Below are 20,252 nucleotides of genomic sequence, written 5' to 3'. Positions count from 1 at the left end.
CAGTGGGATTGTTTCTATATTTATCGTCCAGCTATAGATATATGAGTACCCCCTTCGACCACCTACAGCTCGAAAACGACAACTTGGATAACCATCAACTTTCAACTATACTTGACATTTCAAGATGAAGCTTTCTCCAGTCCTGATCAGCCTGCTCCTCAGCGCTGTTAGCGCCTCTCCCGCCCGCACTGCCCTCCTCACCCGAACCGTTGGATCCAAATGCACGGCTCCCGAGGGCGAAGGATCATGCCAGCAGACAAGTGCCTGCAAAGGCATCTCATACTCTCAGGCTCTCTGCCCAAACGATCCAGCCGACGTCCAATGCTGCGTTGAACATGAGTGCAGCACCGGTGCCGGCCATGGGTTCTGCCGCAGCCTCTCAAACGGTTGTCCAGGCGGTCGTTTCGACAAGGGATCCGGCCCAGTATGACATCCATCTGTCTACATCTGTTACTACCCATGAACTAGTTATAAAGCTAATACTGCCGTCTAGAAGTGGCCATGCCCAGGCGGCGATAACATACAATGCTGCATCAAGAGAGAAGACGATAACGACCCCCCACCCCCAGGGGACGGCAGTATCGGCCAGAAGATCCTCGATAAGGCTCTGACTGCAGCGGGCGTACCGTATGCTTGGGGAGGAGGCAGCTGCGAAGGCCCAACCCACGACATGCCTCCCTGGCAGAACGGTGAGATCGGGTACGACTGTTCCGGCCTCATAGGCTGGGCTGTCTGCCAGGTCACCGGGCGAGATTTGTTCAGCGAAGGCCTGCGAGTTACTAGATCCATGTACTGTGCTTCAGAGGAGAAGCTGCGCTATAAGTATGTTCCATGTTTCCTTATGATGGCTTACCTTGTTACTAACGATGGACTAGGAAATACCCCTTTGCTGAACGTAAGCCGGGAGATGCCGTGTTCTTCGGCGGAAGCTGTGATTGTGGAAACCCAGATACCATTCACCATGTTGGCCTGATGATGTATGTTCATCCTATAAGTCTTCATCTTCGTCGTCTATTCTCTTTTCATTATTTGCTGACTTCCTCTAGGGACTCTGGGGATCGTATGTGGAATGCACCCAACGACGATGTCAACCAGGTGCAGGAGAACAGCATCTCAGGGTTCGGCGAGAAGCCTTGTCCAGACGTCGTTCGCTTTGAGTAAATCGAACTGGTAGATAGCAGTCTTTTCTTCTTGTATACCCTACTATTCTTCTTCTTAGTTGATGGGCTGAGGTCGGCCAGTTAACTACGGTTTAGCTATAAGTTAACCCCTGCTCTTACTACTCTTGTTAAGCCTCTACCCCTGAATATGTAAGACTTTTGCTCCTCTTATACCACTTGTCACATTAACTGTCTATTTTATTACTATTAATATTCGACCTCTTACTATTGCTATAGCAGTTCTACTATAGTCTTAGCTAAGTTAATCTTACTCAACCTCCATCAAGATACTCCTCCGCAATTACTAAAAATATCACAGCTCGTTTCACCGAAATAAGCATGATATCCAATATATATTAATTGACATCCACTCCTACATCCACAAAAATACTATCCTATCGGGTTGTTCTAACAGCCCACAGGCAAGGCAGGCTGATCGGTATTCTCCGAAGCTAGCTCAACCTCTGCAGCCCTACTATGTCCTTACCTTGACATCCTGCATGAGCAGTTCGGTAGCCGTCTCTTCGGTCAGGGGAAACGAAAAGGGGACTTCAGAGCACCCGTTTGTGCGGCAGAGATGGCCGTACTCGACTGTTGGAAGGCCGATTGGGTCTGGAGCAGGACGAGGAAAGAACCCTTCGAAGTGCTTGATCAGGGCGATGGTTTGGTCATTGACGTCAGGTCCGATGCAGTCTCGTTTGAACTTAGAGCCAGGGCCATTGGGCTGGGCTAGGGCAGGGATCGCGAGTAGCAGAATAGTTGCCGGATGCATCCTGATGATCTCTCGACGTTGGCCGAGAATGATGGGATGGCGTTATACAACTGGACCATGATGCCTCTCTATCTTTATATCTCATATCCATCCCGATATGGACAACAACAGCGACAGCCGACACCGAGTACCATGGACAAGATAAATGCAAGACAATAACCATCAGGTCAATGGCCGCAGGCAATATCCGTAGGGCTGAGGACCGGAGTTGCAGTGTCTCCTGGCACCGACATGGCCGTGTTTGAGATGTCAGATTGCAGGGTCCCGGGGGTCCAAGTGACCTAATTATATCATTATCCCCCGGCGTTTGACTAGCAGAAGAAGCAGTTAGCAAGCAGTGCTCCTGTATCACCACTCCGGACCGTCAGTTTAAAAAAGGAGGGTGTTTGGTAGAGGTTCGTGGCGACCCTACCCCTGAGCCTGACTGCGGCCCGTAAGCCATCCGCGCCCTAGGAAATTAAGGCATCCAGGAGCTAAACGGACCTGATGAGACGAAAGACGAGAATATCTCACTCTCCTGGTACGAAGAGCGAGCGTATCTGGCTGAAGACGAGGGCGTAGAGTACGTATGCCTGGCCTTGGTGACGGGTATAAAGCGAGAGGCCGGCCACAGAGCATCCATAGAGCATCAAACCGTTATCCTAGAGAATAAATAGATCATAGACAATAGATATACCATCGTCTTCACCATGAAGTCTCTTCTTCTCGCGCTGTTCACGGTTTCTGCTGCTGCTGCTGCTGCTTCGGCCGTCGACGTCCCTCTCGTCCCTTGCCAGACGCCCGAAGTAGGAAAACTCCAACATCTCGACGTCAACGACACTTCTTCGACGACATCCAGCACCGCCAGCTAACAACCGACTAACTGTCGACGCCAACAGGGCCGTGGAATCTGCCAGGTCGCCGGTCGGTGCTTCGGAACCTCCAAATGGTATCTGTCTCCTCGCTCTGGCTCTGGCGTTGGACTGGAATCGGGTACTGACAGCTGTAGGCACCCCAGCTGTCCCATTACCGGCCGCTGCTGCATCAGCCCTCTGGCGAGACGGGAAGAACCAGATGAATGCTCGTCGCCAGCCCCGAATTCGTGCAGCTTCTACTCGGCGTGTCTCGAGAAAGGGATCCCCTGTGGGCCGGACGGCTACGCTCTCGCTTATGGAGACCGCTACTGCAACCGCTTCTCAGCCGCAAGCCCACAGCTCTCCGCCAGCGGCCAGGAATGGGTCACCAAGACGATGCTCTGCCTGCAGCAGAAACTGGTGCCTGTGGCCCTGGGGGAGGATGAGCAGGTCTCGACCTGTCCGGCCGTGAGGGAGTTTGCCTTCTCGACGCACCCGAAGTGCTACATCGAGGGGGGTGTCTGTCTGCTGCCCCCGACGGACTGGCTGGTCATCGTGGGCACGGTTGGCTTTACGGAGCTGTTTGATAGCATCGAGGCCCTGGCTGCCACGCTGAAGGACCGTCAAGGGCTGTCTCGACTTTTATCTCTGGGCTCATCAGGAACAATTTCATCCATCAGCCGTTGGACTCAAACTCGGTCCAATCCAACTAGCTAGTCAGTTAATTTAACTGCTATTCGCCGAAGACCAGAGTAACTAATTCTACCCCTGCTATAGACGCACGGCGTACGGTCATCTCCCCAATGTCGACCTGTCAGCCCTCTGGACGCAAGGATACGTAATGCTCAATGCCCACGAAGCCGGTGGAGCGTTGTTCTGGGCCTGGTGGAGATGAAACCCGCCGCCTCTCGCTGCCGTCTTTTCTTTTCTTCTTCATCTCGGCCTTTTCTTTTCCCTCTCCTCTCGTCTTCTCCATCTCCATCTTTTTCTCTCTCTCGTTTTTTAACTCCGCTGATCAGTCTTTACCTGCTTTGTTCCTTGTTCATCGTCACGCTCATTTGTTTCTTGCCGGGATCTTCCCTTCGCTCGTTTGATATCACAGTAACCCTGACATTCATTACATCTATTCCCGGTTCATCGAAGTAGATATTTATATATTCCTTCTTTCCCGCCGTATATCTGCTTTTGCTTTGCTTGCTCGCGTTTCTCCTGTCAATCATTCCCCATGTCCAGCCGTCCTGGCATCGGCAAGCGGTTCTCCCACGACAGGTTCACCATCCTCCCGGACTCAGATCCCAGTTCCAACGGCAATCCCAACGGCAGCGGCATGTCCAAGGACGCCACTATCGACATCCCTCTGACGGCCGTGCCTAGTGTGTCACAGACCGGTGCTCGCAAACCAGAAGACGGCGAGCACTACTTCGAAAAGAATCATGATGGTGGTGGTGGTGATGCCGGCGGCGAGGGCGCAGAACGCCAGATAGGCGGCCGCCGTCGAGCTCACGGCCACCACCATTACGGTGACAGATCGGCCACCTCAGACGAAGACGGGACCATCACCCGTATGGGGAGATTTTACAACAAGATCCTCAATTTCTCCGTCGTCACTAGATATTTCATCTACGTCCTGCCCGTCGCTTTGCTTTTTGCCGTGCCTATCATAGTTGGTGCCGTTGCTGCTCCCACTGCCAGCATTGGTGGTGTCCGCATCGTCTGGTTCTTCGCCTGGGTTGAGATCGTCTGGCTCAGTTTGTGGGTGTCAAAGGCCGTGGCTCACTATGTGCCGTTCGTCTTTCAGTTCCTCTGCGGTATCGTCAGCTCAGGGACCAGGAAATATGCTCTCATCCTCAGGGCGTTGGAGATTCCCTTCTCCCTCGTCGGATGGGCCATTACCTCCCTGGCTACTTTTATTCCAGTGCGTATTCTCCTGTCAACATCGGCTTCTACTACTAATGCTAAATACTATTGTGTCTAGGTCATGACTCGTAACCCCGATAATATCAAGGACCCCCGGATCCAGCCATGGCAGACGGTTGTCAACAATATCTTGTTTGCCTGTTTCATCTCATCTCTCATTCTGGCTGCCGAAAAGGTCCTCGTTCAGCTGATTTCAATCTCCTACCACCGCAAGCAATTCGACTCGAAGATCCAAGAGTCGAAACGAAACGTCCATCTGATCAGCATGCTCTACGCTGCCTCCCGCAAAATGTTCCCGGAGTATTGCAAGGAGTTCGAAATGGAAGATTACATTATCAACGACTCCATCATGGGCATAACAGGCAAGAAGAAGGGCCATGGCCGTTCAGGATCTGCCTCTCCCATGCGTTTGATCCAGAACGTCGGCCAGAACGTGGGCCGAGTAGGTGATAAGATCACTGCCGCGTTCGGCCATGTCGCGCAAGAAATTACAGGAAAGCAGGTCTTTAACTCCACTTCTGCCCATTCAATTGTTATTCTGGCACTCGAGAAACGCAAATCTTCTGAGGCCCTGGCTCGCCGCCTGTGGATGTCGTTTGTGCTTCAGGGACGAGATGCTCTGTACCTTGATGACTTATATGATGTCTTTGGGCCAGACCACCGTGCCGAAGCGGAGGAGTGCATGGCTGCTCTCGACAGAGATGATAATGGCGATATCAGCTTGGACGAGATGATCCTTACAGTCACTGAGTTCGGCAAGGCGAGACAGTCCATGAGCAAGTCCATGCATGATGTTGACCAGGCCATCAACGTCCTTGACAATCTCCTCTTAGCCGTCGTCTTCATTTTGGTCGTTCTCGTCTTCGTCGCATTCCTAAACAAGGGGTTTGGCACCACCTTGGCTGCCGGAGCTACGGCTCTTTTGTCCCTCTCCTTCGTTTTCGCTGCCACTGCCCAGGAGGTCCTCGGCTCATGCATTTACCTATTCGTCAAGCATCCTTACGATGTTGGTGATCGTGTCCATATCAACGACAATGAGCTCATGGTTGAGCACATCTCTCTTTTGTTCACCGTCTTCCGGAACATTCAGCACCACAAGACCATCCAGGTACCCAATATCGTGCTCAACACCCAATGGATTGAAAATGTCACTCGCTCCAAGGCCATGCGTGAACAGATCACGCTAACCTGCGACTTTGGTACCTCTTTCGGCGATATACAGCTTCTCAAACGTGAGATGCAAGCTTTTGTCCGGGCCAAGGATAACGCCCGTGACTTTGGCCCAGATGTCGATATCGAAGTCTCGGGTCTCGGAGAGATGAACAAACTTGAGCTCAAGGTTGAAATCCACCACAAATCCAACTGGCATAATGAAGTGGTTCGAGCCACCAGACGATCCAAGTTCCTCTGTGCATTGGTCCTAGCTATAAAGAAAATCCCGATCTACGGTCCTGGAGGTGGCGATGCCGCTCTCGGCGATATCTCCAAGCCATCGTACTCTGTCTCCATCTCCCATGAACAAGCCCAGCACAGCAAGGACGAATATGCCGCCAACAAGGAAGCCAAACGCATGATTCCAACGGACCAGATGGACGAGGCCCTCTCTGCGGATCCTGCACCCCTATCTCCTCGCCCGGGCGCTGGTACAGGTGCCGCAGCAGCAGCAGCAGCAGCAACTTCCGCCTCAGGCCTAACATACCGCGGCTCCACAGCGAGCAACTCAACGTCCAACGTCCACTCACCACATAACCCCGAAGCTGCATTCGCCAGCGCCCTTAACTCCCGTCCCCCAATGGAAAGCACCCCGTCCTCAGCAAATGTTACACAAGAACATCTTATCCGCGGACCCTCGACAGGACACAGACGCCTGAGCCAGAACCCTAACCAGAACCCATCTGGCCGTCAAGGCATGTCACCCAATACACCCGCTACCGAATACCAGCAATACGACTACGAGAATTCAAATAACCCATTCAGGGCAGCTAGTCCACCAGCCCAGATGTACGGCCAGCCCGGTCCCTCCAGCCAGAGCCCGACCCCGCAGGGTTCTGTCCATCCCGCTACCATCATAGCCAGGGGTCAAGGTCAGGGACAACAAGGTCAGGCGCCCCTAGGCCAAGGGCCCCCGCGTGTCTAACGCAGTTGATCAATTGAATTGAATTGTTTTGAATGACGGGAGGCATGGCGCGATACGGTGTGATTTGAATTTCTAATCTCTTTGGGTTACGTGGATGGATCAAAAAGTTTCCCTCTTTCCTTCTCCCAGATTGTTAACCATACGTTTCATTTGGCTCTTTTGATTTTATCGCTTATATTATAGACTACTCTCTCCTTCAGCACGAGCACCAGCACAAACTGCTTTCTTTAATGTTCTTAGCCAAACATGGCTTAGGATCCGTTCTGGCTGGGCCAAACACCTTCCTTCGTCTGCCTTATACGTCCTATACACATAAATATTTACTACATGAGTCTTATGAATTTTCTTATCTTTGGAGGGCATACTCCAGTGTACTGAGATTTGGTCTTTCCGGTCACCCATACCCTTAACATTCTCCTCTTTGTATATCACTTATGCCATAGCCTGTCGCTAGGCAGCCATTTTCTTCAAGCACTGAGAGATACGATGGTCACAGGTCCCCTCACTTGTGGGTTGATTGGTTAATAGGTGATAAGACCGCCTACGCGATATGTGGGCCGCATGCAACTAGCTGGGATGGTTGTCTCATCACCAGGGGACCGCGCCGTAATTCTCTCATTTGAGGCGCAGAGCAGCCTGTTGAAGAAGCCGTTTGGTCGAAGGACGCTGGTTTACATGTTGGATCACGGCCCCCAAATGTGTGACTCGAATCCTGGCGCTTATCCTGGCACCTCCTACTATTTGACTGCTATATATTTATTTTCTCATCCTGACAGCCATGGGAAATCCGCTTCTTCAACCTGTCCTCCATACAAATCACCATCTATTGATTTCCCATATTTGACATAAACCAAGTCTATCCTTACCTTTCGTCCTCTTCGAAAATTCCGAGACCACCATGTTCAGAGCCTGTCAATTCATCAAGTATATTACTACCTCCGCGGGGCGACAAATCAGGGTTGCGTTTGTTACGAAAACGGACGTTTGGGAAAGGGCCTTTCTTTCAAAGGAAGTCCAGAATGAGTTTGCTGCAGTTGCTGAAAAGTACAAAGATACTATCAAGCCTGAGACCGTGACATTGGCTATGAAGTAGGTCTTCCCACTCTCAGGTTACTCCCAATAACTTTCAGCGCTTATAGTATCTTTTATAGGGAGGCAGAACATCCAAGCCAGAACGATCCTGCGAAGCATTTCACCGTATTCGAGCTTGACAAGGACGAAAAGGTTGTTGCGTCCAAACACTATTATAAATGAGCAGTCGATCCTTGTTGTGGATTTGATACGTCATGAGGCGGCGGATGGCGCAATTAGAAGCACAGAATGCACCTAGGTTACTCCGTACTTAGGAAGGTGACCCCATTCCGGTCCTCGACATGGGGATTGTTTCTGTTTTACTGTTAATTGGCGCCATGCTCTATGTACATGATAATCGATGACCAGCGGCTATCGCAATCACTGCTTCTATAGCCTTAAATATTGTCAAACTTCAGCTCTGCCTACCATTAGTGTGGGCTCACTCCTTTTAGTGTAGTGGCAGACTTCGATAAATATCCAAGCAAACAAGTTGTTAACTAGTGAAAAGGGGATCAAAAAGCTTTTTGGGTAATCTACATAACTAACTAGACCTTTATCTTAGCTCACTTGTCTAATCAGGGTTACGTACCTAACATGATTGATCAATACGATTACGTAGATTGTTCACCCACCGCTCTGCCAAACCGTAATATTAAGCGTTAAAAGGGCAATAACTACGGAGTACTTAAGAGGGAGAAGCGGAGAACTATCTTGGCTACGCCAATGAGGATAGAGGACACTAACTAGTTGGTTAGCTCTGCGGCGCGTAAATAGTCATGGGACGAATCACGACCGCCGCCGTCAAACTCGCTCCATCACCCCCATCAACCACACTCTTCCTCTCTTCCCATGGATACTAGTTACCCTGGAGATCTTCATATTGAATCGAAAACAAGGCTAGCAAATATAAAAAGCATTAATTTTAATGAGATACAATTTAGTAAATCAAATAGGGGGAGATAATCTACGGAAGGTTAATACAAGCAGAGAAAGCAGATCATGGGATAACGAACGCATGTGGGAAAGTTGACGCATTTAATCAATTTCAGAGCCGGAAAACCAGGGATGCTCCAATGCCTCATGTGCCGTCACCCGTTGTTGGGGGTCCAAGTTCGTCATCTTTAAGATAATATCCTTGAACTCGGCATCATCAATGACATTTGACCACTCTGAGAAAGGCTTGTAAGGGTGGTAGTCAGCCACTCGATCGTCCCATAAAAACCCAAGGACCTGGCAGTTGATTTCATCGTCTCCAATATGTGTTATGAGCCCATTGAATCCCTTGCGATCCCCGAAATATGAAACTTGACGTTGCAAACGGATAACGTAAGGGAACGCACCCTGTGCTTCGTGTTTGCGCAAATCCTCGTCAGCACCAAAAATGACTTTTCCAAGCATGGCATAGATGCACTGGTTAAGCAATCATAAGTTAGCCATTAAGTAAATAATTAATTCGAATAGAAGACTTACCACAGCTGCAAAGGAAAATATATCAGATGGCTTATTGAGTTCGCCCTTCAGATGGGCTTCAGGGCTTCGCCAGTTATCATTACCAGCAAGCATTCCTTTGATGCATCTCCCCTTGGGAAGATAGGCTGCATTTTCAAGATCAATAATCTGGACCTGGTCAACGGTCATATCTGCACCAGTACCACGGTAGTTAACCATAATATTGTCAGGTTTGATATCTAAAATCTTCAGTTAGACTCACACTAATACTGACATGAGAACGGCTGAGGTAAAAGGACCCGTCATTCATTTACCTAGGTGAACAATATCGTGGCTATGTAGTTCCGCAATACCTCTCAAGCTGGCTTTTAAAATTTGTTTTCGGGCTTGTACCGGTAATTGCTTTCTAACAAGGCTTAGGAGATCATCATCCAGATATTTGTAGACAAAAGTTCGCTGGTTTGGAATCGTATCACAGGGTAGTCGTAGAAATGGGCTTTCACGCAGCCGTGGTCGGATATCTTCATTAAAACTGGAAAATATAGCTTCTGGGATGTCCTTCAAGACGAAATTTTCTTGACCGGACCTGAAATATCCCATGCGTTAGTCCAGCATAATATTGAGGGCTGGTGTACTCTCACGTTGCCAACCAAACGCGGCCGAGATGTGGTCTTTCCTGGATCAATTGTTTGAAGATATAGCGGCGTCCCAGGGAGCCGATAACTTCGCTAGATGGAAGAGCCATGTTCGCCTCCCTTTCTCCTAACCCATTGACTATTTAACCCGAAACTTGTGAGAGATGAAAATCCAACAAATGAAGACAACCATTTGTTTTATTGAAGAGCCCAGCCTTTTATCAGCCCCGAAGAGGACTTGTTTGCACTGTTTACACAAGCTTTCCTGATGATTAATAAACTTCCGGTCAAATATTAATACCTTCCAAATTATATAATCACATGACTAATCACGGACGGGTATTAATATTATACCGAAGGCTTATTTATAAGCAAGAAAAACCAATGCAAACAGTGCAAATCCATCACGTGCCCCTCTTTTTTTACCCCCCCAACTTTTCTGCTGTCAAAATGCGACGCCGACGACGCCTCAACTTCAGCTGCATCTTCGTGTCCCTCTGCTGAGATCATGACGATATCTCGCTCTGCAGGCAACTTCTGACCCGCCGCCGAGCCAGCTGGGCTCATAGAGAAGCGCCCTAACCCATCCCCAGGGCTGCGCAAGAAAGGCTAAAATACCCCCTCCCCCCCAGATAACCGATCGGAACGAAACCGCCTGCAAGAGCAAAGATCAACATAGAAACGAGCCATGGCGGAGCCAACATCCACCTGCCAATCCACATCTACGACTCCATCTTTGACTCCAGAGACGGACACTCCGAACTCCTCGACTTCGAATCTCTCAGACGATGGCATCCGCCTCTCGCCGAACGGCATCTACTTGACCCTCAGTGAAATGGGTCAACACGAGAAGTATCACTGGGCTCTGCTTATTGCCCACTCACCCACCGCCGGCACAGTTCTGCAGCAGCTCCGGCCCAACGATGAAGCAGAATGGGAGTATAGCATTCAACCTGCAGAGGTTACTACCTCCCGGGCCATGTTGGTTGCGCTCAAGGTGGGCGAGCTACCCGATGTCAACGCCGAGTGGTTGGCAGCGGTAGACGAGTGTGTGCGGTCCTCAAGCATACGGGACTCCGAGAAGTTTTCCTGTCGGGCCTGGGTGATGGGCGCCATCTTTGCGTTGGCAGATGGTGGGTTTATTGATCTGGAGCCATGCTGGGTGAAGGTTGGGATGGTGGAGGAGGAAGCAAAGGCGTTGGTGGCTGGTGCTACTTCGCTGGATACAAGCATGGTGGTTTCGAGTAAGTATCTCTAAGGGGAGAGACTGATAGTGACGGGGACGTGACTACTATGGATGAACTGGACTGAGAATCTACGCTGATCTTTTCTTTGATATGGAAAATCATTCTTGTCTCATCTGTGGCTGTGTTATGAACGCGGTGGAAGTGGTAATATTGGAAACTACGGGAATATCAATCTCGGTTGTTAAGCAGGCCTTTATTGAACTAACAATCTTACTAACCCTGCTTGCTATGCTTGTCACCTTGGTTTTTGATGTATTTTTTTGGTATGTATTTCATTTCACTGATCTTTGCTGCGTGTATAGGATATTCCATGTTGTATCCCGTATCTTCAGGGTTCAAGCTCCACTCTTCGCATAATAATTGGTACACTCTACTTCTTGGTATTGAATTTCTTTATTCACTGATATAAGTATATACCCGATTTTTTGAGTCACTGTCTTGTAACAGTGGCCGGCTGCAGTCACTGGGACTTTGACACGTCAGTGACATACCTATCTATAAGTGAATATTATCCAGGGGGGTTTGGGGTATATAAGCCTGCCCAATCTCCCAATTCCTGGATTCCTTTTCTTCTTCCTTTTCTACTTCGTCCCTGAAGTACATTCTTTTTCATGTCTCTTTATTCCACCCCTATAGGGGTATCCCCGGGGGTATATATACCACGCAGCTGCATATACCATAACAGTCCTAAGTTACTCTGAGCTACACTCGCTGCATCTGGATATATCATCAGAGTCGATGCACTCACCCCGACAAATCATCCACACAACACCTCCAGGAACGTCTCAGGTTACAAAAATATAACCCTACTGCCTCATCAATCCCAACCCAGCTACCCGTGTTACTTTTCTCCTGTCTCTTTTCGATCAAGGCATGTGCTGCTAATGCCTATGCGAGGCTTATACACAGCTGTTGAGATCATGGTTGATTCTACCAACTGCTAACGGCGGCTGACCATTCCGAATCATCCTCTACTCATGCTTAGCAGAAGGATTCTGGATTCAACCATTTGCTCAAGGGGGCGAGTCGTGTCAGCAGACGCATCGTTGATCTATGGAGCGCAATGAGTGAGGCGACAAAGTATCATCCATCAAGTCACCGCACCACATCGGGATCAGATGCAGTTCATGGAATATCCCCGAAATATTTTTTGTTGCTTTCTTTACTCCGCGAGGCGTAACTACTCCTCACTGGCCTGCTCCTGGCCTGCCATCATGCGTTTGTGTCGCCCGTTCATCGACTGCCCGTCCTACGTTTCCGAACCTCTTACCAAGGACTCTATTTTTGCCCACATAAGAATAACGGCTATATGCGATGAAGCCTCATATCCATCTCTTATAACCAGGGAGAGCTGACTACCAATCATCGACTCGAGTGGAATAATGAGTTAGACGCACTCATCGCATGGGCTACAGTGTCCATGTCTATGTCGATCCAGGGATGGGGAACTATCTTCAAGCTATATATATAATGAGTGTTCTATAACGTCCATGTCCATGTCGATCCAGGGACGAGGAACAATCTTCGAATCTTCGATTTGGATGCCTGCAGTACGATTATTATGACTGAACCTATACCATGACTGTTCTCGTGTCCCTGGCAAAGTCGTTGGTGAAGAGACGTAAGCAGGCATTAGAAGAGTTACAAAAATCTCTTCTCAACTACAGCGTCCATGTCTATGTCGATCCAGGGACGAGAAACTATCTTCGAGCTACTTGCACTACTCAAGCATTCTTAACCCCAGCGTTCACATATAGGTATATCTTATGGGTGAGGAAATACTTTTGAGCTGCCTGCACCAATTGAGTGAAAGGCAAAAAAAAGGACTCTGTTTTTGGGATATTTGCCTATCAGCCTGAAGACGAGTATAGGCTCACCTTGAAAGTATGTAAATATGAAAGAACACAGGTATGCCGTATAGGTGTTCAAAATGCTAACTTATGGAAAGGTGCGATTCAATAATCCAGCAATTCAGTCTCAAGGACCTGCTATCGCCCAGTTGACGGCGAAAGCTTACATGTACCCCTGACACTATTGCATAAGTTGCTGCTACAAAAACAGGACTTCGCCTGCAGAGTCGAAGACTTTCACTCATCTTCGAGATATTTATCCCATGCCTGCAAACTTACCCTGTTCGGACTCTCTTATTCGCCATTGCATGGCGAGCAGTCTGACAACAATGACAACAACATGGCCCATGTTTCACAGTCTATAACTAATTAGCGCCTCTCTCACTATATCCCTAGCACAAAGCTACCTATCTATCAGCTGTCGGGGGTGGACAGGTTAAATACCACGCAAAAGTTCAAACAGAACATACATTTTTGAATATAAAGCAAGATGCACAGCATATCTTTAGTGGCTCTAGTGCTGTCTTCCCGCGGAAAAGTGCCCCGGGTTGTGTACTTGGCTGGTTAATGGAGTTGAGGAGATATTTATTTTTCTGTGGCGTGCGATGCGGAAAGCACGTCCATACTTCTTCAATAAAAGACCTTGCCTCGATATTTGGAAAGCCTTCGAGCAACACAATGTTTATATTTCACATTTCCGAAGCTCGTTGAATGCCCGGGTAATGCGGCCTCAGGATCACAACGGAGCAGATGACGAGCTGCCATTCCAGCCCGGATTTGCAGCCTATTTTCGCTGGGTTTTATGCTGCCGACTTCCTACCCATTCCACATGATTCTGGGAATGGACAAAATGAGAGTTCAGTATGTCGCGGACCTCCGCCAGCATGCCCTGGGACATAAATTCGCGACATGACTGACCGACTTGGAGATATTTTGATAACGATTAAATGCAGTGGAGATAATCCACCACCTTGCCACTAACATCATCACCGCAGTAGCAGTCTGCACCTTTCCCAGGATATCAAAAGCACATTGATGGCATCAGCAGAATATTATCAAACGGCTGAGCCAAAAAGGCACGCTTACCAATTGACAGCAGAGAGAATAGCCATCTTGCCAGATTGTTACAGTTATCACACTCAAAGAGTATGGCTCCTCTGTGGTCCTTTGCTATAGACCTCCAAGTACCCCGTATATTTCTCTGCTAGGCACCGTCCTACTAACCCTCGATGACCTTTACTCATTTTCACTATCTATCTTTACATGATGACTGAGCTGGCTGGATATTGAATTTTTCAGAGATGATACCCTAACATATGGTAGCATGTCAGGGGCTTGTTTGTATACTAGTTCTTGGAGTTTCTTGGTCTCTGACGGAGCAGTGTGAATGTTTGGCTGTTTGCTATATGCCGAGTGTTATAAGCAGATAAACAAGGCGTTCCTGGTTAGTTCCCTAGCTTGTTAGTTAACTCGTTGGTTGGTTATCAAATTCTTGATGAATCTCGTATCGGCGATGATGCCTGTTTGATACCAGACCAAACACGTATGTAACGACAGGGGGGTGCGAGAAATGTGCATATGCGAGTCTATGCGTAGATCCTTGAGACGCCGTTGAGCATGATCGAACTCCGCAGCGAACAAAATCACAAGCAGGTCAATGTGCGTAATATATAGCCGGCAGGGCGTAGATGCGCCGAGACTTGATATGATACGAACTACCATGCAGGTATACTTGTGAAACCGATGGATGGACAGTGTTAAAAAGTCAATTGATAGGAGTTATGCTGTAAATAGTACAGGACGGACGGGATGGAGTAAACAGAATGTTCGTATCATATCATGAAATAAGTAACCGACTAGCGAGTGCAGTAACTAACCAGTGGTGATGATGCTCTTTTTAGTTGATTTTCTTTTCCAATGCCCCCCGAAGAGAAAATGAGATGAAGAGAGATAAGTAGATACAAGACAACGGAATAGGGAATAAAAAGGTATATCCGAAATTATTTGGGTAGGGGGTTTTATACATTCAACCAGTAGGGGTAGTTATGGGTGATAGGCGATAGTTGTAATGGAGTGTGGTGTAGTCTATTTAGTAGTTTCTCTGACGACGGCATCGACTGCCTCAGCGAAGTAGTCGATGTTGTGGACGTTAAGGCCAGCCATGGAGATACGGCCGTTCTTGGTCTGAGAGGATGTTAGTATATTAATAGTATATAAAGCGTTGGGTTAGAGTAAAGACGTACCATGTAGATGTGCCACTTCTCACGGAGGATCTGGACTTGCTCCTCGGTGAGACCGGTGAAGCTGAACATGCCAATCTGGTTGGTGATGTGGTCCCAGGTACCTGGGGTGCCCTTCTCCTCGAGGCGCTCTCGGACACCCTTTCTCATCTCGACGATACGGCCGGACATGGTTCGGAGGTCTTCCTCCCACTCCTTGAACAAAGTGGCGTCATTGAGGATGAGAGAGGCAATGCGGGCACCGTAGGCAGGGGGGTTAGAGATCTCGGAGCGCTGCAGGATAGCAAGCTGGGAGGCAACATTGGAGAGGGCCTCGGCGGCGTTCGGTCCGGGAGCAGTGATGAAGTGGAAGGCACCAGCACGCTCGCCGTAGAGACCGAAGTTTTTGGCGAAGGACTGGGAGACGCACATCTCGAAGCCCTCGGAGATGAAGTAACGGACAGCCCAGGAGTCACGGGCGAGGTCACCGGAGGCGAAACCCTGGTAAGCGCAGTCGAAGAAGGGGAAGTGGTTGCGTTCGCGGATGACAGTGGCAATCTGCTTCCACTGGTGCTGGGTGGGATCTACACCGGTGGGATTGTGGGCGCATGGGTGAAGGAGGATGACGGAGCCAGAGGGAGCTGCACGGATGGCCTTGAGCATGCCCTCGAGGTTGAGGCCCTTGTTGGCCGGGTTGAAGTAAGGGTAGTAGGCCGACTCGAGGTGGACGGTCTTGAAGATCTGAGGGTGGTTGGGCCATGTTGGGTTGGAGAGGTAGATGGTGGGCTTGGGAGTGGAAGGGAAGAACTTGGAGATGAACAGGCCTCCAAGATGGACGGCACCGGTGCCTGAGATTGTCTGGAAGGTGACGACCTATGGGGGTGGTTTTTCGGTCAGCGCTGCTTTTCATGTAGACATATGTGACTGGACGAGGTTGGTTGTCTTACTCTGTTCTCTCTGATGGCAGGGGAGTTCTCGCCGAGGATGAGCTTCTGAGCAGCAGTGGTGAAGTCCTTGAGTCCGGCGATAGGAAGGTATTCGTGGTTGAGCTTGGGGTCTTCCCGCAGCATTCGGTCGGCCTGTGATAGTTGTTAGCATGTGTCTTCATGTGGCATTTTTGGCCATCAGCAGCATCAGCAGCATCAAACCGACCTTCTTGACGACGGGGAGGACCCATGGCTTTGCATCGGAGTCTCTGTAGGCACCGATACCGAGATCTATCTTCTTGTCGGAGGTGTCAGCTCTGCAGGCAGCGGCGAGGCCAAACAGAGGGTCTTCTGGAGCCTTGGGCACAGCCGCGGGGGTGAAGAAGCTGGGCGTCATGATGTGGCGTGAGACAGTATCCAGACGGTCGCGGGCGATGGTCGAAACAGCAGCGGGAGCCATCTTGCACAGGGAAGAAGCAGGAGAAGCAGAGAGAGGCCGCAGGAGAAGTAGAAGTAGCAGCAGAGTGGCAGGTCGGGCGTGTGACAGGCAAAAGAAAGGAAGAAGGCGAAAGGCCGCAGGGGGAATTGCAGAGCAAGACGGAGGTGGATCCGAGGGTGCTTCCCGCCGCTAACTCCGAGGCAGACAGAAGAACAGACGAAGAAGACGAAGCAGAACGACGAAGAATTCACCGCCGGCGAGCGAGCAGCGTAGCTCGTTATATATAGTAGTTGTCTGTCCGGTCTGCTCTGCTCGCTGGCGCTGGCTCGCTGTCTCATGTTCTCGCGTGTTCAGCGCCCGTAGCCGCTCCTGCAGGTCGACCGGGATTGCGGTACATGGCCAGAGGTACCTGGCACTCCGTCAGGACCAGGGGGAGAAAAAAAAGAAGGGCAAAAGGGCCCCAGAAAAAGAAAAGCGGCCGCATGGCTGATCGCGTTCACGTCTGTTTCATCTGCTTCTAGGCCTTCTCGCTGACACTTGTCGGTCGTTGCTGGGAGGGCCGCCGGGCCTGCTGAGAGGCTGCACAGCCCTGCTCCTGTCTGCCCGATGACCTTGCGATAACCATCCTGACTGGACGCACCCGCGACGCCCGATCTCTTCCATCGTCCTCGCTGCCTCGCTGCGCTTTTTCTTTATTCGTTTGTTGCTCCGGCCTGTCCGGCAGGGATCGAGGTGTTCGTGTTGGGATCCAGTGTGGCCCGCCTGGGGGGTTGCCTGGACAGGCTGGACAGCCGACGAGCTTCTCGAAGGCAAAGGAGTCTCGGGAGCGCTGGGGGGGAATCCGAGATCGATTGGACGGGAGGCCGATGGGCGTCCAGTCGGCGTTTCAGCTCGTCTCGTCGTGTTTTTGCTGCGTTTCGTCTGGCGTTTTGCATCGTCGACGTCGTTTTTTGCCATTTTCAGATCTACGTCACGTGTTTTATATAGATGCCTATAGAGAAGAAGCAAAGAAGAAGCTGAGCTGAGAAGAAGAGAAATCAAGTATAGAAAAGTCTAGTTGGGCTGCGGCTGGAAGGGCGCCATCTGCTCGAGCTCGAGGATGGCCTCCAGGACCCTGCTGTCGGCGGTGTCTGGCGGGAAGATCTCCCCGTTGCCCCTGTTGCCCCTGATGAACCACTCGCTCTCCAGGAACTTGGCCTCCCAGCGCAGCTGTTCAAGCGTGCATATAATGAACGCTTCACGTTTCGGAAGCTTCCGCTGCCTTATCCACAATATACGCCATTCCACAGCAACTCCAGGGCCGCCTTCTTGCGGCTCTCGACCGTTTCATACTCCGGGCCAAACACAACGAACTCCTCCGGGACGGTCCTCCGCTTCTTGTCGCGCAGCAAGTAGTTGTCCTGCATCAAGGGGTCAAAGGAGAGAGAAACACAGGTTGGTTAGGACTGTGTGTCGGTATCTGGGGCTGGCCGTCGGTGATGCCCACATATATCTTCCTGTCAGGCGGATCGAGGCTCGCTCGCGCGTGGAATGGAGGAAGCTCGCCGGCAAAGGTCCAGCCCGCGGACGGGTTGAGCCTTACTTTCAGTGGAGAAAAGACGAGCAGCCGGCCGGCGGTAAATAGCTGCGAGGTCGGTTCGGGTTGGGGTTGGGTTTGAGCCTCGACACCAAGCTGGGAGTCGGAGCTGGAACCATCGCCGTCTCCGTCTTGGGGATCTGCAGCTGGGATTTGTGGCAGGATATCTAACACAGTGCCCATCTTTGCTCTTTCTGATCTAAAAAGAGGTACACAGTAGATCTGTAGATGTACTCCGTACTTTTGCGCAGTTGGTGCCAACATCATTGATATCAGGTTGGGGGGTGTCATATAAGGCTGAGAAGGCGCAGTCTGGATATCACTCGGGGGATATTACGCTGTTAAACTGTTAAGTCCTTACCCGTGGCACTCGTCGAGTCCTAATTTAGCACTTCGGGGTAGTCGTTTATTCTAGGTCAAACAGTGCTGCAGTATCCCCCTAGGCTTGTTTGCTTGACTAGAAAATGGCATCCCACAAGATCAACCAGACGCAAAGGACAACGGTAGCCCAGAAAACCATCTGGGCCTCGCTGCGTCGCTCGCTCGCCCGCTTCAGCTCCTTATTGCCTCGCCCGACATTGGTGTGCGTCGATTCAGCGTCCCGGACCAACTGGTTGATATAGTCTTCCTGCGTAGCTAGATGAGCCACCAGCGTCTGCTGCAGAGAAGATATCTCCAGCAGCGATTTCTCCGCATTTCTTTGTTTATGTTAGCAGGTGTTAATATGTATAACAGATGGATAGCGCTGCACGTACTGGACCTTGCCGAGAGTATCTTCATAATACTTCAACATGCCGTCATTCTCTTGCGCAAACAATTGCAGCTGCTCCGGTGAAAGCTGCGATTCAATAGCAGCAGCCTCCTTCTCGTCAATAGAAACATCTCTGCCGCGTAACGTATCTTCGTCTCCACCATCATATCGTCCACTTCCACCACTAATTCGACCACTACTGCCCTCGGCCTGCATATGAATAGGCATCTGGCCAGCTTTAGCCTTATACAGCACACTCTTCTCCTTCTCTCTGACCCTCTCGATTCTCTTCTCCACCATCTCCCTCTGCACCTCCGCAGCACCCTCGAGCCCCCGCCTGAGAAACCAGAGAACACTCTCACGCATGCCAACGATATTCTTCTCTGTATCTTCTGCTTCTTCCTGCTCGGATGACCGAGGCACGTCCACTGCGCCCCCGCCTCCAGCCCACTGCCAGAGGCGCTCATTTAGCTTGCCATGACCGTACTTCTTGCGCAACACAGACGCCTGAGTTTGGGCACGTAGCGATTCAGCTGATGCAAGGTTCCCTATAGAGCGGGATAGATCTTGGAGTAAGGACGCAGTGGAGGAATCTATTGAGTCTCGTTCGGGGTCGGTTAGGTGGGAAGATATCGAGCTTGAAGACGGGCTGAGCGGGTTGAAGTCTGTGTTTTGCGTGTGGCCGGATGGTCTGGCGGGTACGGTGGATAGATACACGGTTCGTATGGACTTGAGATATGCCAGGAGAGACGATATATGGACGTTCTACTGTCCGTTAGTGGGTTATGTAGGGCATTGGGCGGGCGGGATGGCCACGTACGATTCTATGAGCCTCCTTCAAGAACTCGTCCACCTGGGCGTCGGAGGGACTACTCGTCTCGCCGGAGAGAAGAGAGCTGCCGCGAGCCCTGAGCAGGTCATTGACTGCTGGTGTGAGGTCTGTCATTGTCGATTACCCGCTGTCTTCCTTTCGTCTTCTCCCTATTAATTGCATATGCGGAGTTTTGTAGAAGTTGAAGACGTCGTTCTTTTGATAGGATTGCTTAGTCATCGCATAACAAGTGAGGAAGAAAAGCGGATGGACAATAACGACGACGATATACAAGGAATTGATGGATAAAACGACGAGGAAAAGACGGAGAGAAGAGATAGATGCATGAAAGATCATAAGAGGAGGAGAAGACGTGAGACATCAATCATAACAGGTACCAGTATGGACATGACCAAAAACTCCATGCTAACCCCAGCTTTAAGCCTACCAAAGCAA

The 20,252-nt window shown here is 50.3% G+C and overlaps 10 protein-coding genes across 10 annotated transcripts; 4 read left to right on the top strand and 6 right to left on the bottom strand.

Moving 5' to 3' along the window:
* Positions 1 to 124: 124 nt before the first annotated feature.
* Positions 125 to 1,161, top strand: ARB_05145 (NlpC/P60-like cell-wall peptidase, putative; the record flags this gene model as incomplete). Its single annotated transcript, XM_003016806.1, has 3 exons — positions 125 to 424; positions 494 to 822; positions 876 to 1,161. The coding sequence occupies 3 exons, from the start codon at positions 125 to 127 to the stop codon at positions 1,159 to 1,161; spliced, it is 915 nt and encodes a 304-aa protein (XP_003016852.1).
* Positions 1,162 to 1,635: 474 nt separating this feature from the next.
* Positions 1,636 to 1,932, bottom strand: ARB_05144 (uncharacterized protein; the record flags this gene model as incomplete). The annotated part of the gene is made up of 1 exon (XM_003016805.1): positions 1,636 to 1,932. The coding sequence occupies one exon, from the start codon at positions 1,930 to 1,932 to the stop codon at positions 1,636 to 1,638; it is 297 nt and encodes a 98-aa protein (XP_003016851.1).
* Positions 1,933 to 2,573: 641 nt separating this feature from the next.
* On the bottom strand, positions 2,574 to 3,747 carry ARB_05143 (uncharacterized protein; the record flags this gene model as incomplete). The annotated part of the gene is made up of 3 exons (XM_003016804.1): positions 2,574 to 3,078; positions 3,124 to 3,404; positions 3,604 to 3,747. 3 exons carry the CDS (start codon positions 3,745 to 3,747, stop codon positions 2,574 to 2,576), a joined length of 930 nt encoding a protein of 309 aa, XP_003016850.1.
* Positions 3,748 to 3,990: 243 nt separating this feature from the next.
* On the top strand, positions 3,991 to 6,819 carry ARB_05142 (uncharacterized protein; the record flags this gene model as incomplete). The annotated part of the gene is made up of 2 exons (XM_003016803.1): positions 3,991 to 4,680; positions 4,741 to 6,819. The coding sequence occupies 2 exons, from the start codon at positions 3,991 to 3,993 to the stop codon at positions 6,817 to 6,819; spliced, it is 2,769 nt and encodes a 922-aa protein (XP_003016849.1).
* Positions 6,820 to 7,717: 898 nt separating this feature from the next.
* On the top strand, positions 7,718 to 8,073 carry ARB_05141 (uncharacterized protein; the record flags this gene model as incomplete). Its single annotated transcript, XM_003016802.1, has 2 exons — positions 7,718 to 7,908; positions 7,971 to 8,073. The coding sequence occupies 2 exons, from the start codon at positions 7,718 to 7,720 to the stop codon at positions 8,071 to 8,073; spliced, it is 294 nt and encodes a 97-aa protein (XP_003016848.1).
* An 855-nt stretch (positions 8,074 to 8,928) lies between these two features.
* On the bottom strand, positions 8,929 to 9,942 carry ARB_05140 (uncharacterized protein; the record flags this gene model as incomplete). The annotated part of the gene is made up of 3 exons (XM_003016801.1): positions 8,929 to 9,303; positions 9,364 to 9,581; positions 9,657 to 9,942. 3 exons carry the CDS (start codon positions 9,940 to 9,942, stop codon positions 8,929 to 8,931), a joined length of 879 nt encoding a protein of 292 aa, XP_003016847.1.
* A 723-nt stretch (positions 9,943 to 10,665) lies between these two features.
* ARB_05139 (uncharacterized protein) lies at positions 10,666 to 11,235 on the top strand (the record flags this gene model as incomplete). The annotated part of the gene is made up of 1 exon (XM_003016800.1): positions 10,666 to 11,235. The coding sequence occupies one exon, from the start codon at positions 10,666 to 10,668 to the stop codon at positions 11,233 to 11,235; it is 570 nt and encodes a 189-aa protein (XP_003016846.1).
* A 3,924-nt stretch (positions 11,236 to 15,159) lies between these two features.
* On the bottom strand, positions 15,160 to 16,679 carry ARB_05138 (uncharacterized protein; the record flags this gene model as incomplete). Its single annotated transcript, XM_003016799.1, has 4 exons — positions 15,160 to 15,258; positions 15,318 to 16,166; positions 16,241 to 16,372; positions 16,446 to 16,679. 4 exons carry the CDS (start codon positions 16,677 to 16,679, stop codon positions 15,160 to 15,162), a joined length of 1,314 nt encoding a protein of 437 aa, XP_003016845.1.
* Positions 16,680 to 17,649: 970 nt separating this feature from the next.
* ARB_05137 (uncharacterized protein) lies at positions 17,650 to 18,417 on the bottom strand (the record flags this gene model as incomplete). The annotated part of the gene is made up of 3 exons (XM_003016798.1): positions 17,650 to 17,775; positions 17,936 to 18,058; positions 18,145 to 18,417. The coding sequence occupies 3 exons, from the start codon at positions 18,415 to 18,417 to the stop codon at positions 17,650 to 17,652; spliced, it is 522 nt and encodes a 173-aa protein (XP_003016844.1).
* A 274-nt stretch (positions 18,418 to 18,691) lies between these two features.
* Positions 18,692 to 19,931, bottom strand: ARB_05136 (uncharacterized protein; the record flags this gene model as incomplete). Its single annotated transcript, XM_003016797.1, has 3 exons — positions 18,692 to 18,932; positions 18,990 to 19,750; positions 19,806 to 19,931. The coding sequence occupies 3 exons, from the start codon at positions 19,929 to 19,931 to the stop codon at positions 18,692 to 18,694; spliced, it is 1,128 nt and encodes a 375-aa protein (XP_003016843.1).
* Between the last annotated feature and the right edge of the window lie 321 nt (positions 19,932 to 20,252).

The sequence above is a fragment of the Trichophyton benhamiae genome, assembly GCF_000151125.1.
Source record: "Trichophyton benhamiae CBS 112371 chromosome Unknown contig01989.5, whole genome shotgun sequence".
Classification (NCBI taxonomy): Eukaryota; Fungi; Ascomycota; class Eurotiomycetes; order Onygenales; family Arthrodermataceae; genus Trichophyton; species Trichophyton benhamiae.
Note: the sequence above shows the minus strand (reverse complement) of the source record. Positions and strands in the feature narration are given on the sequence as shown.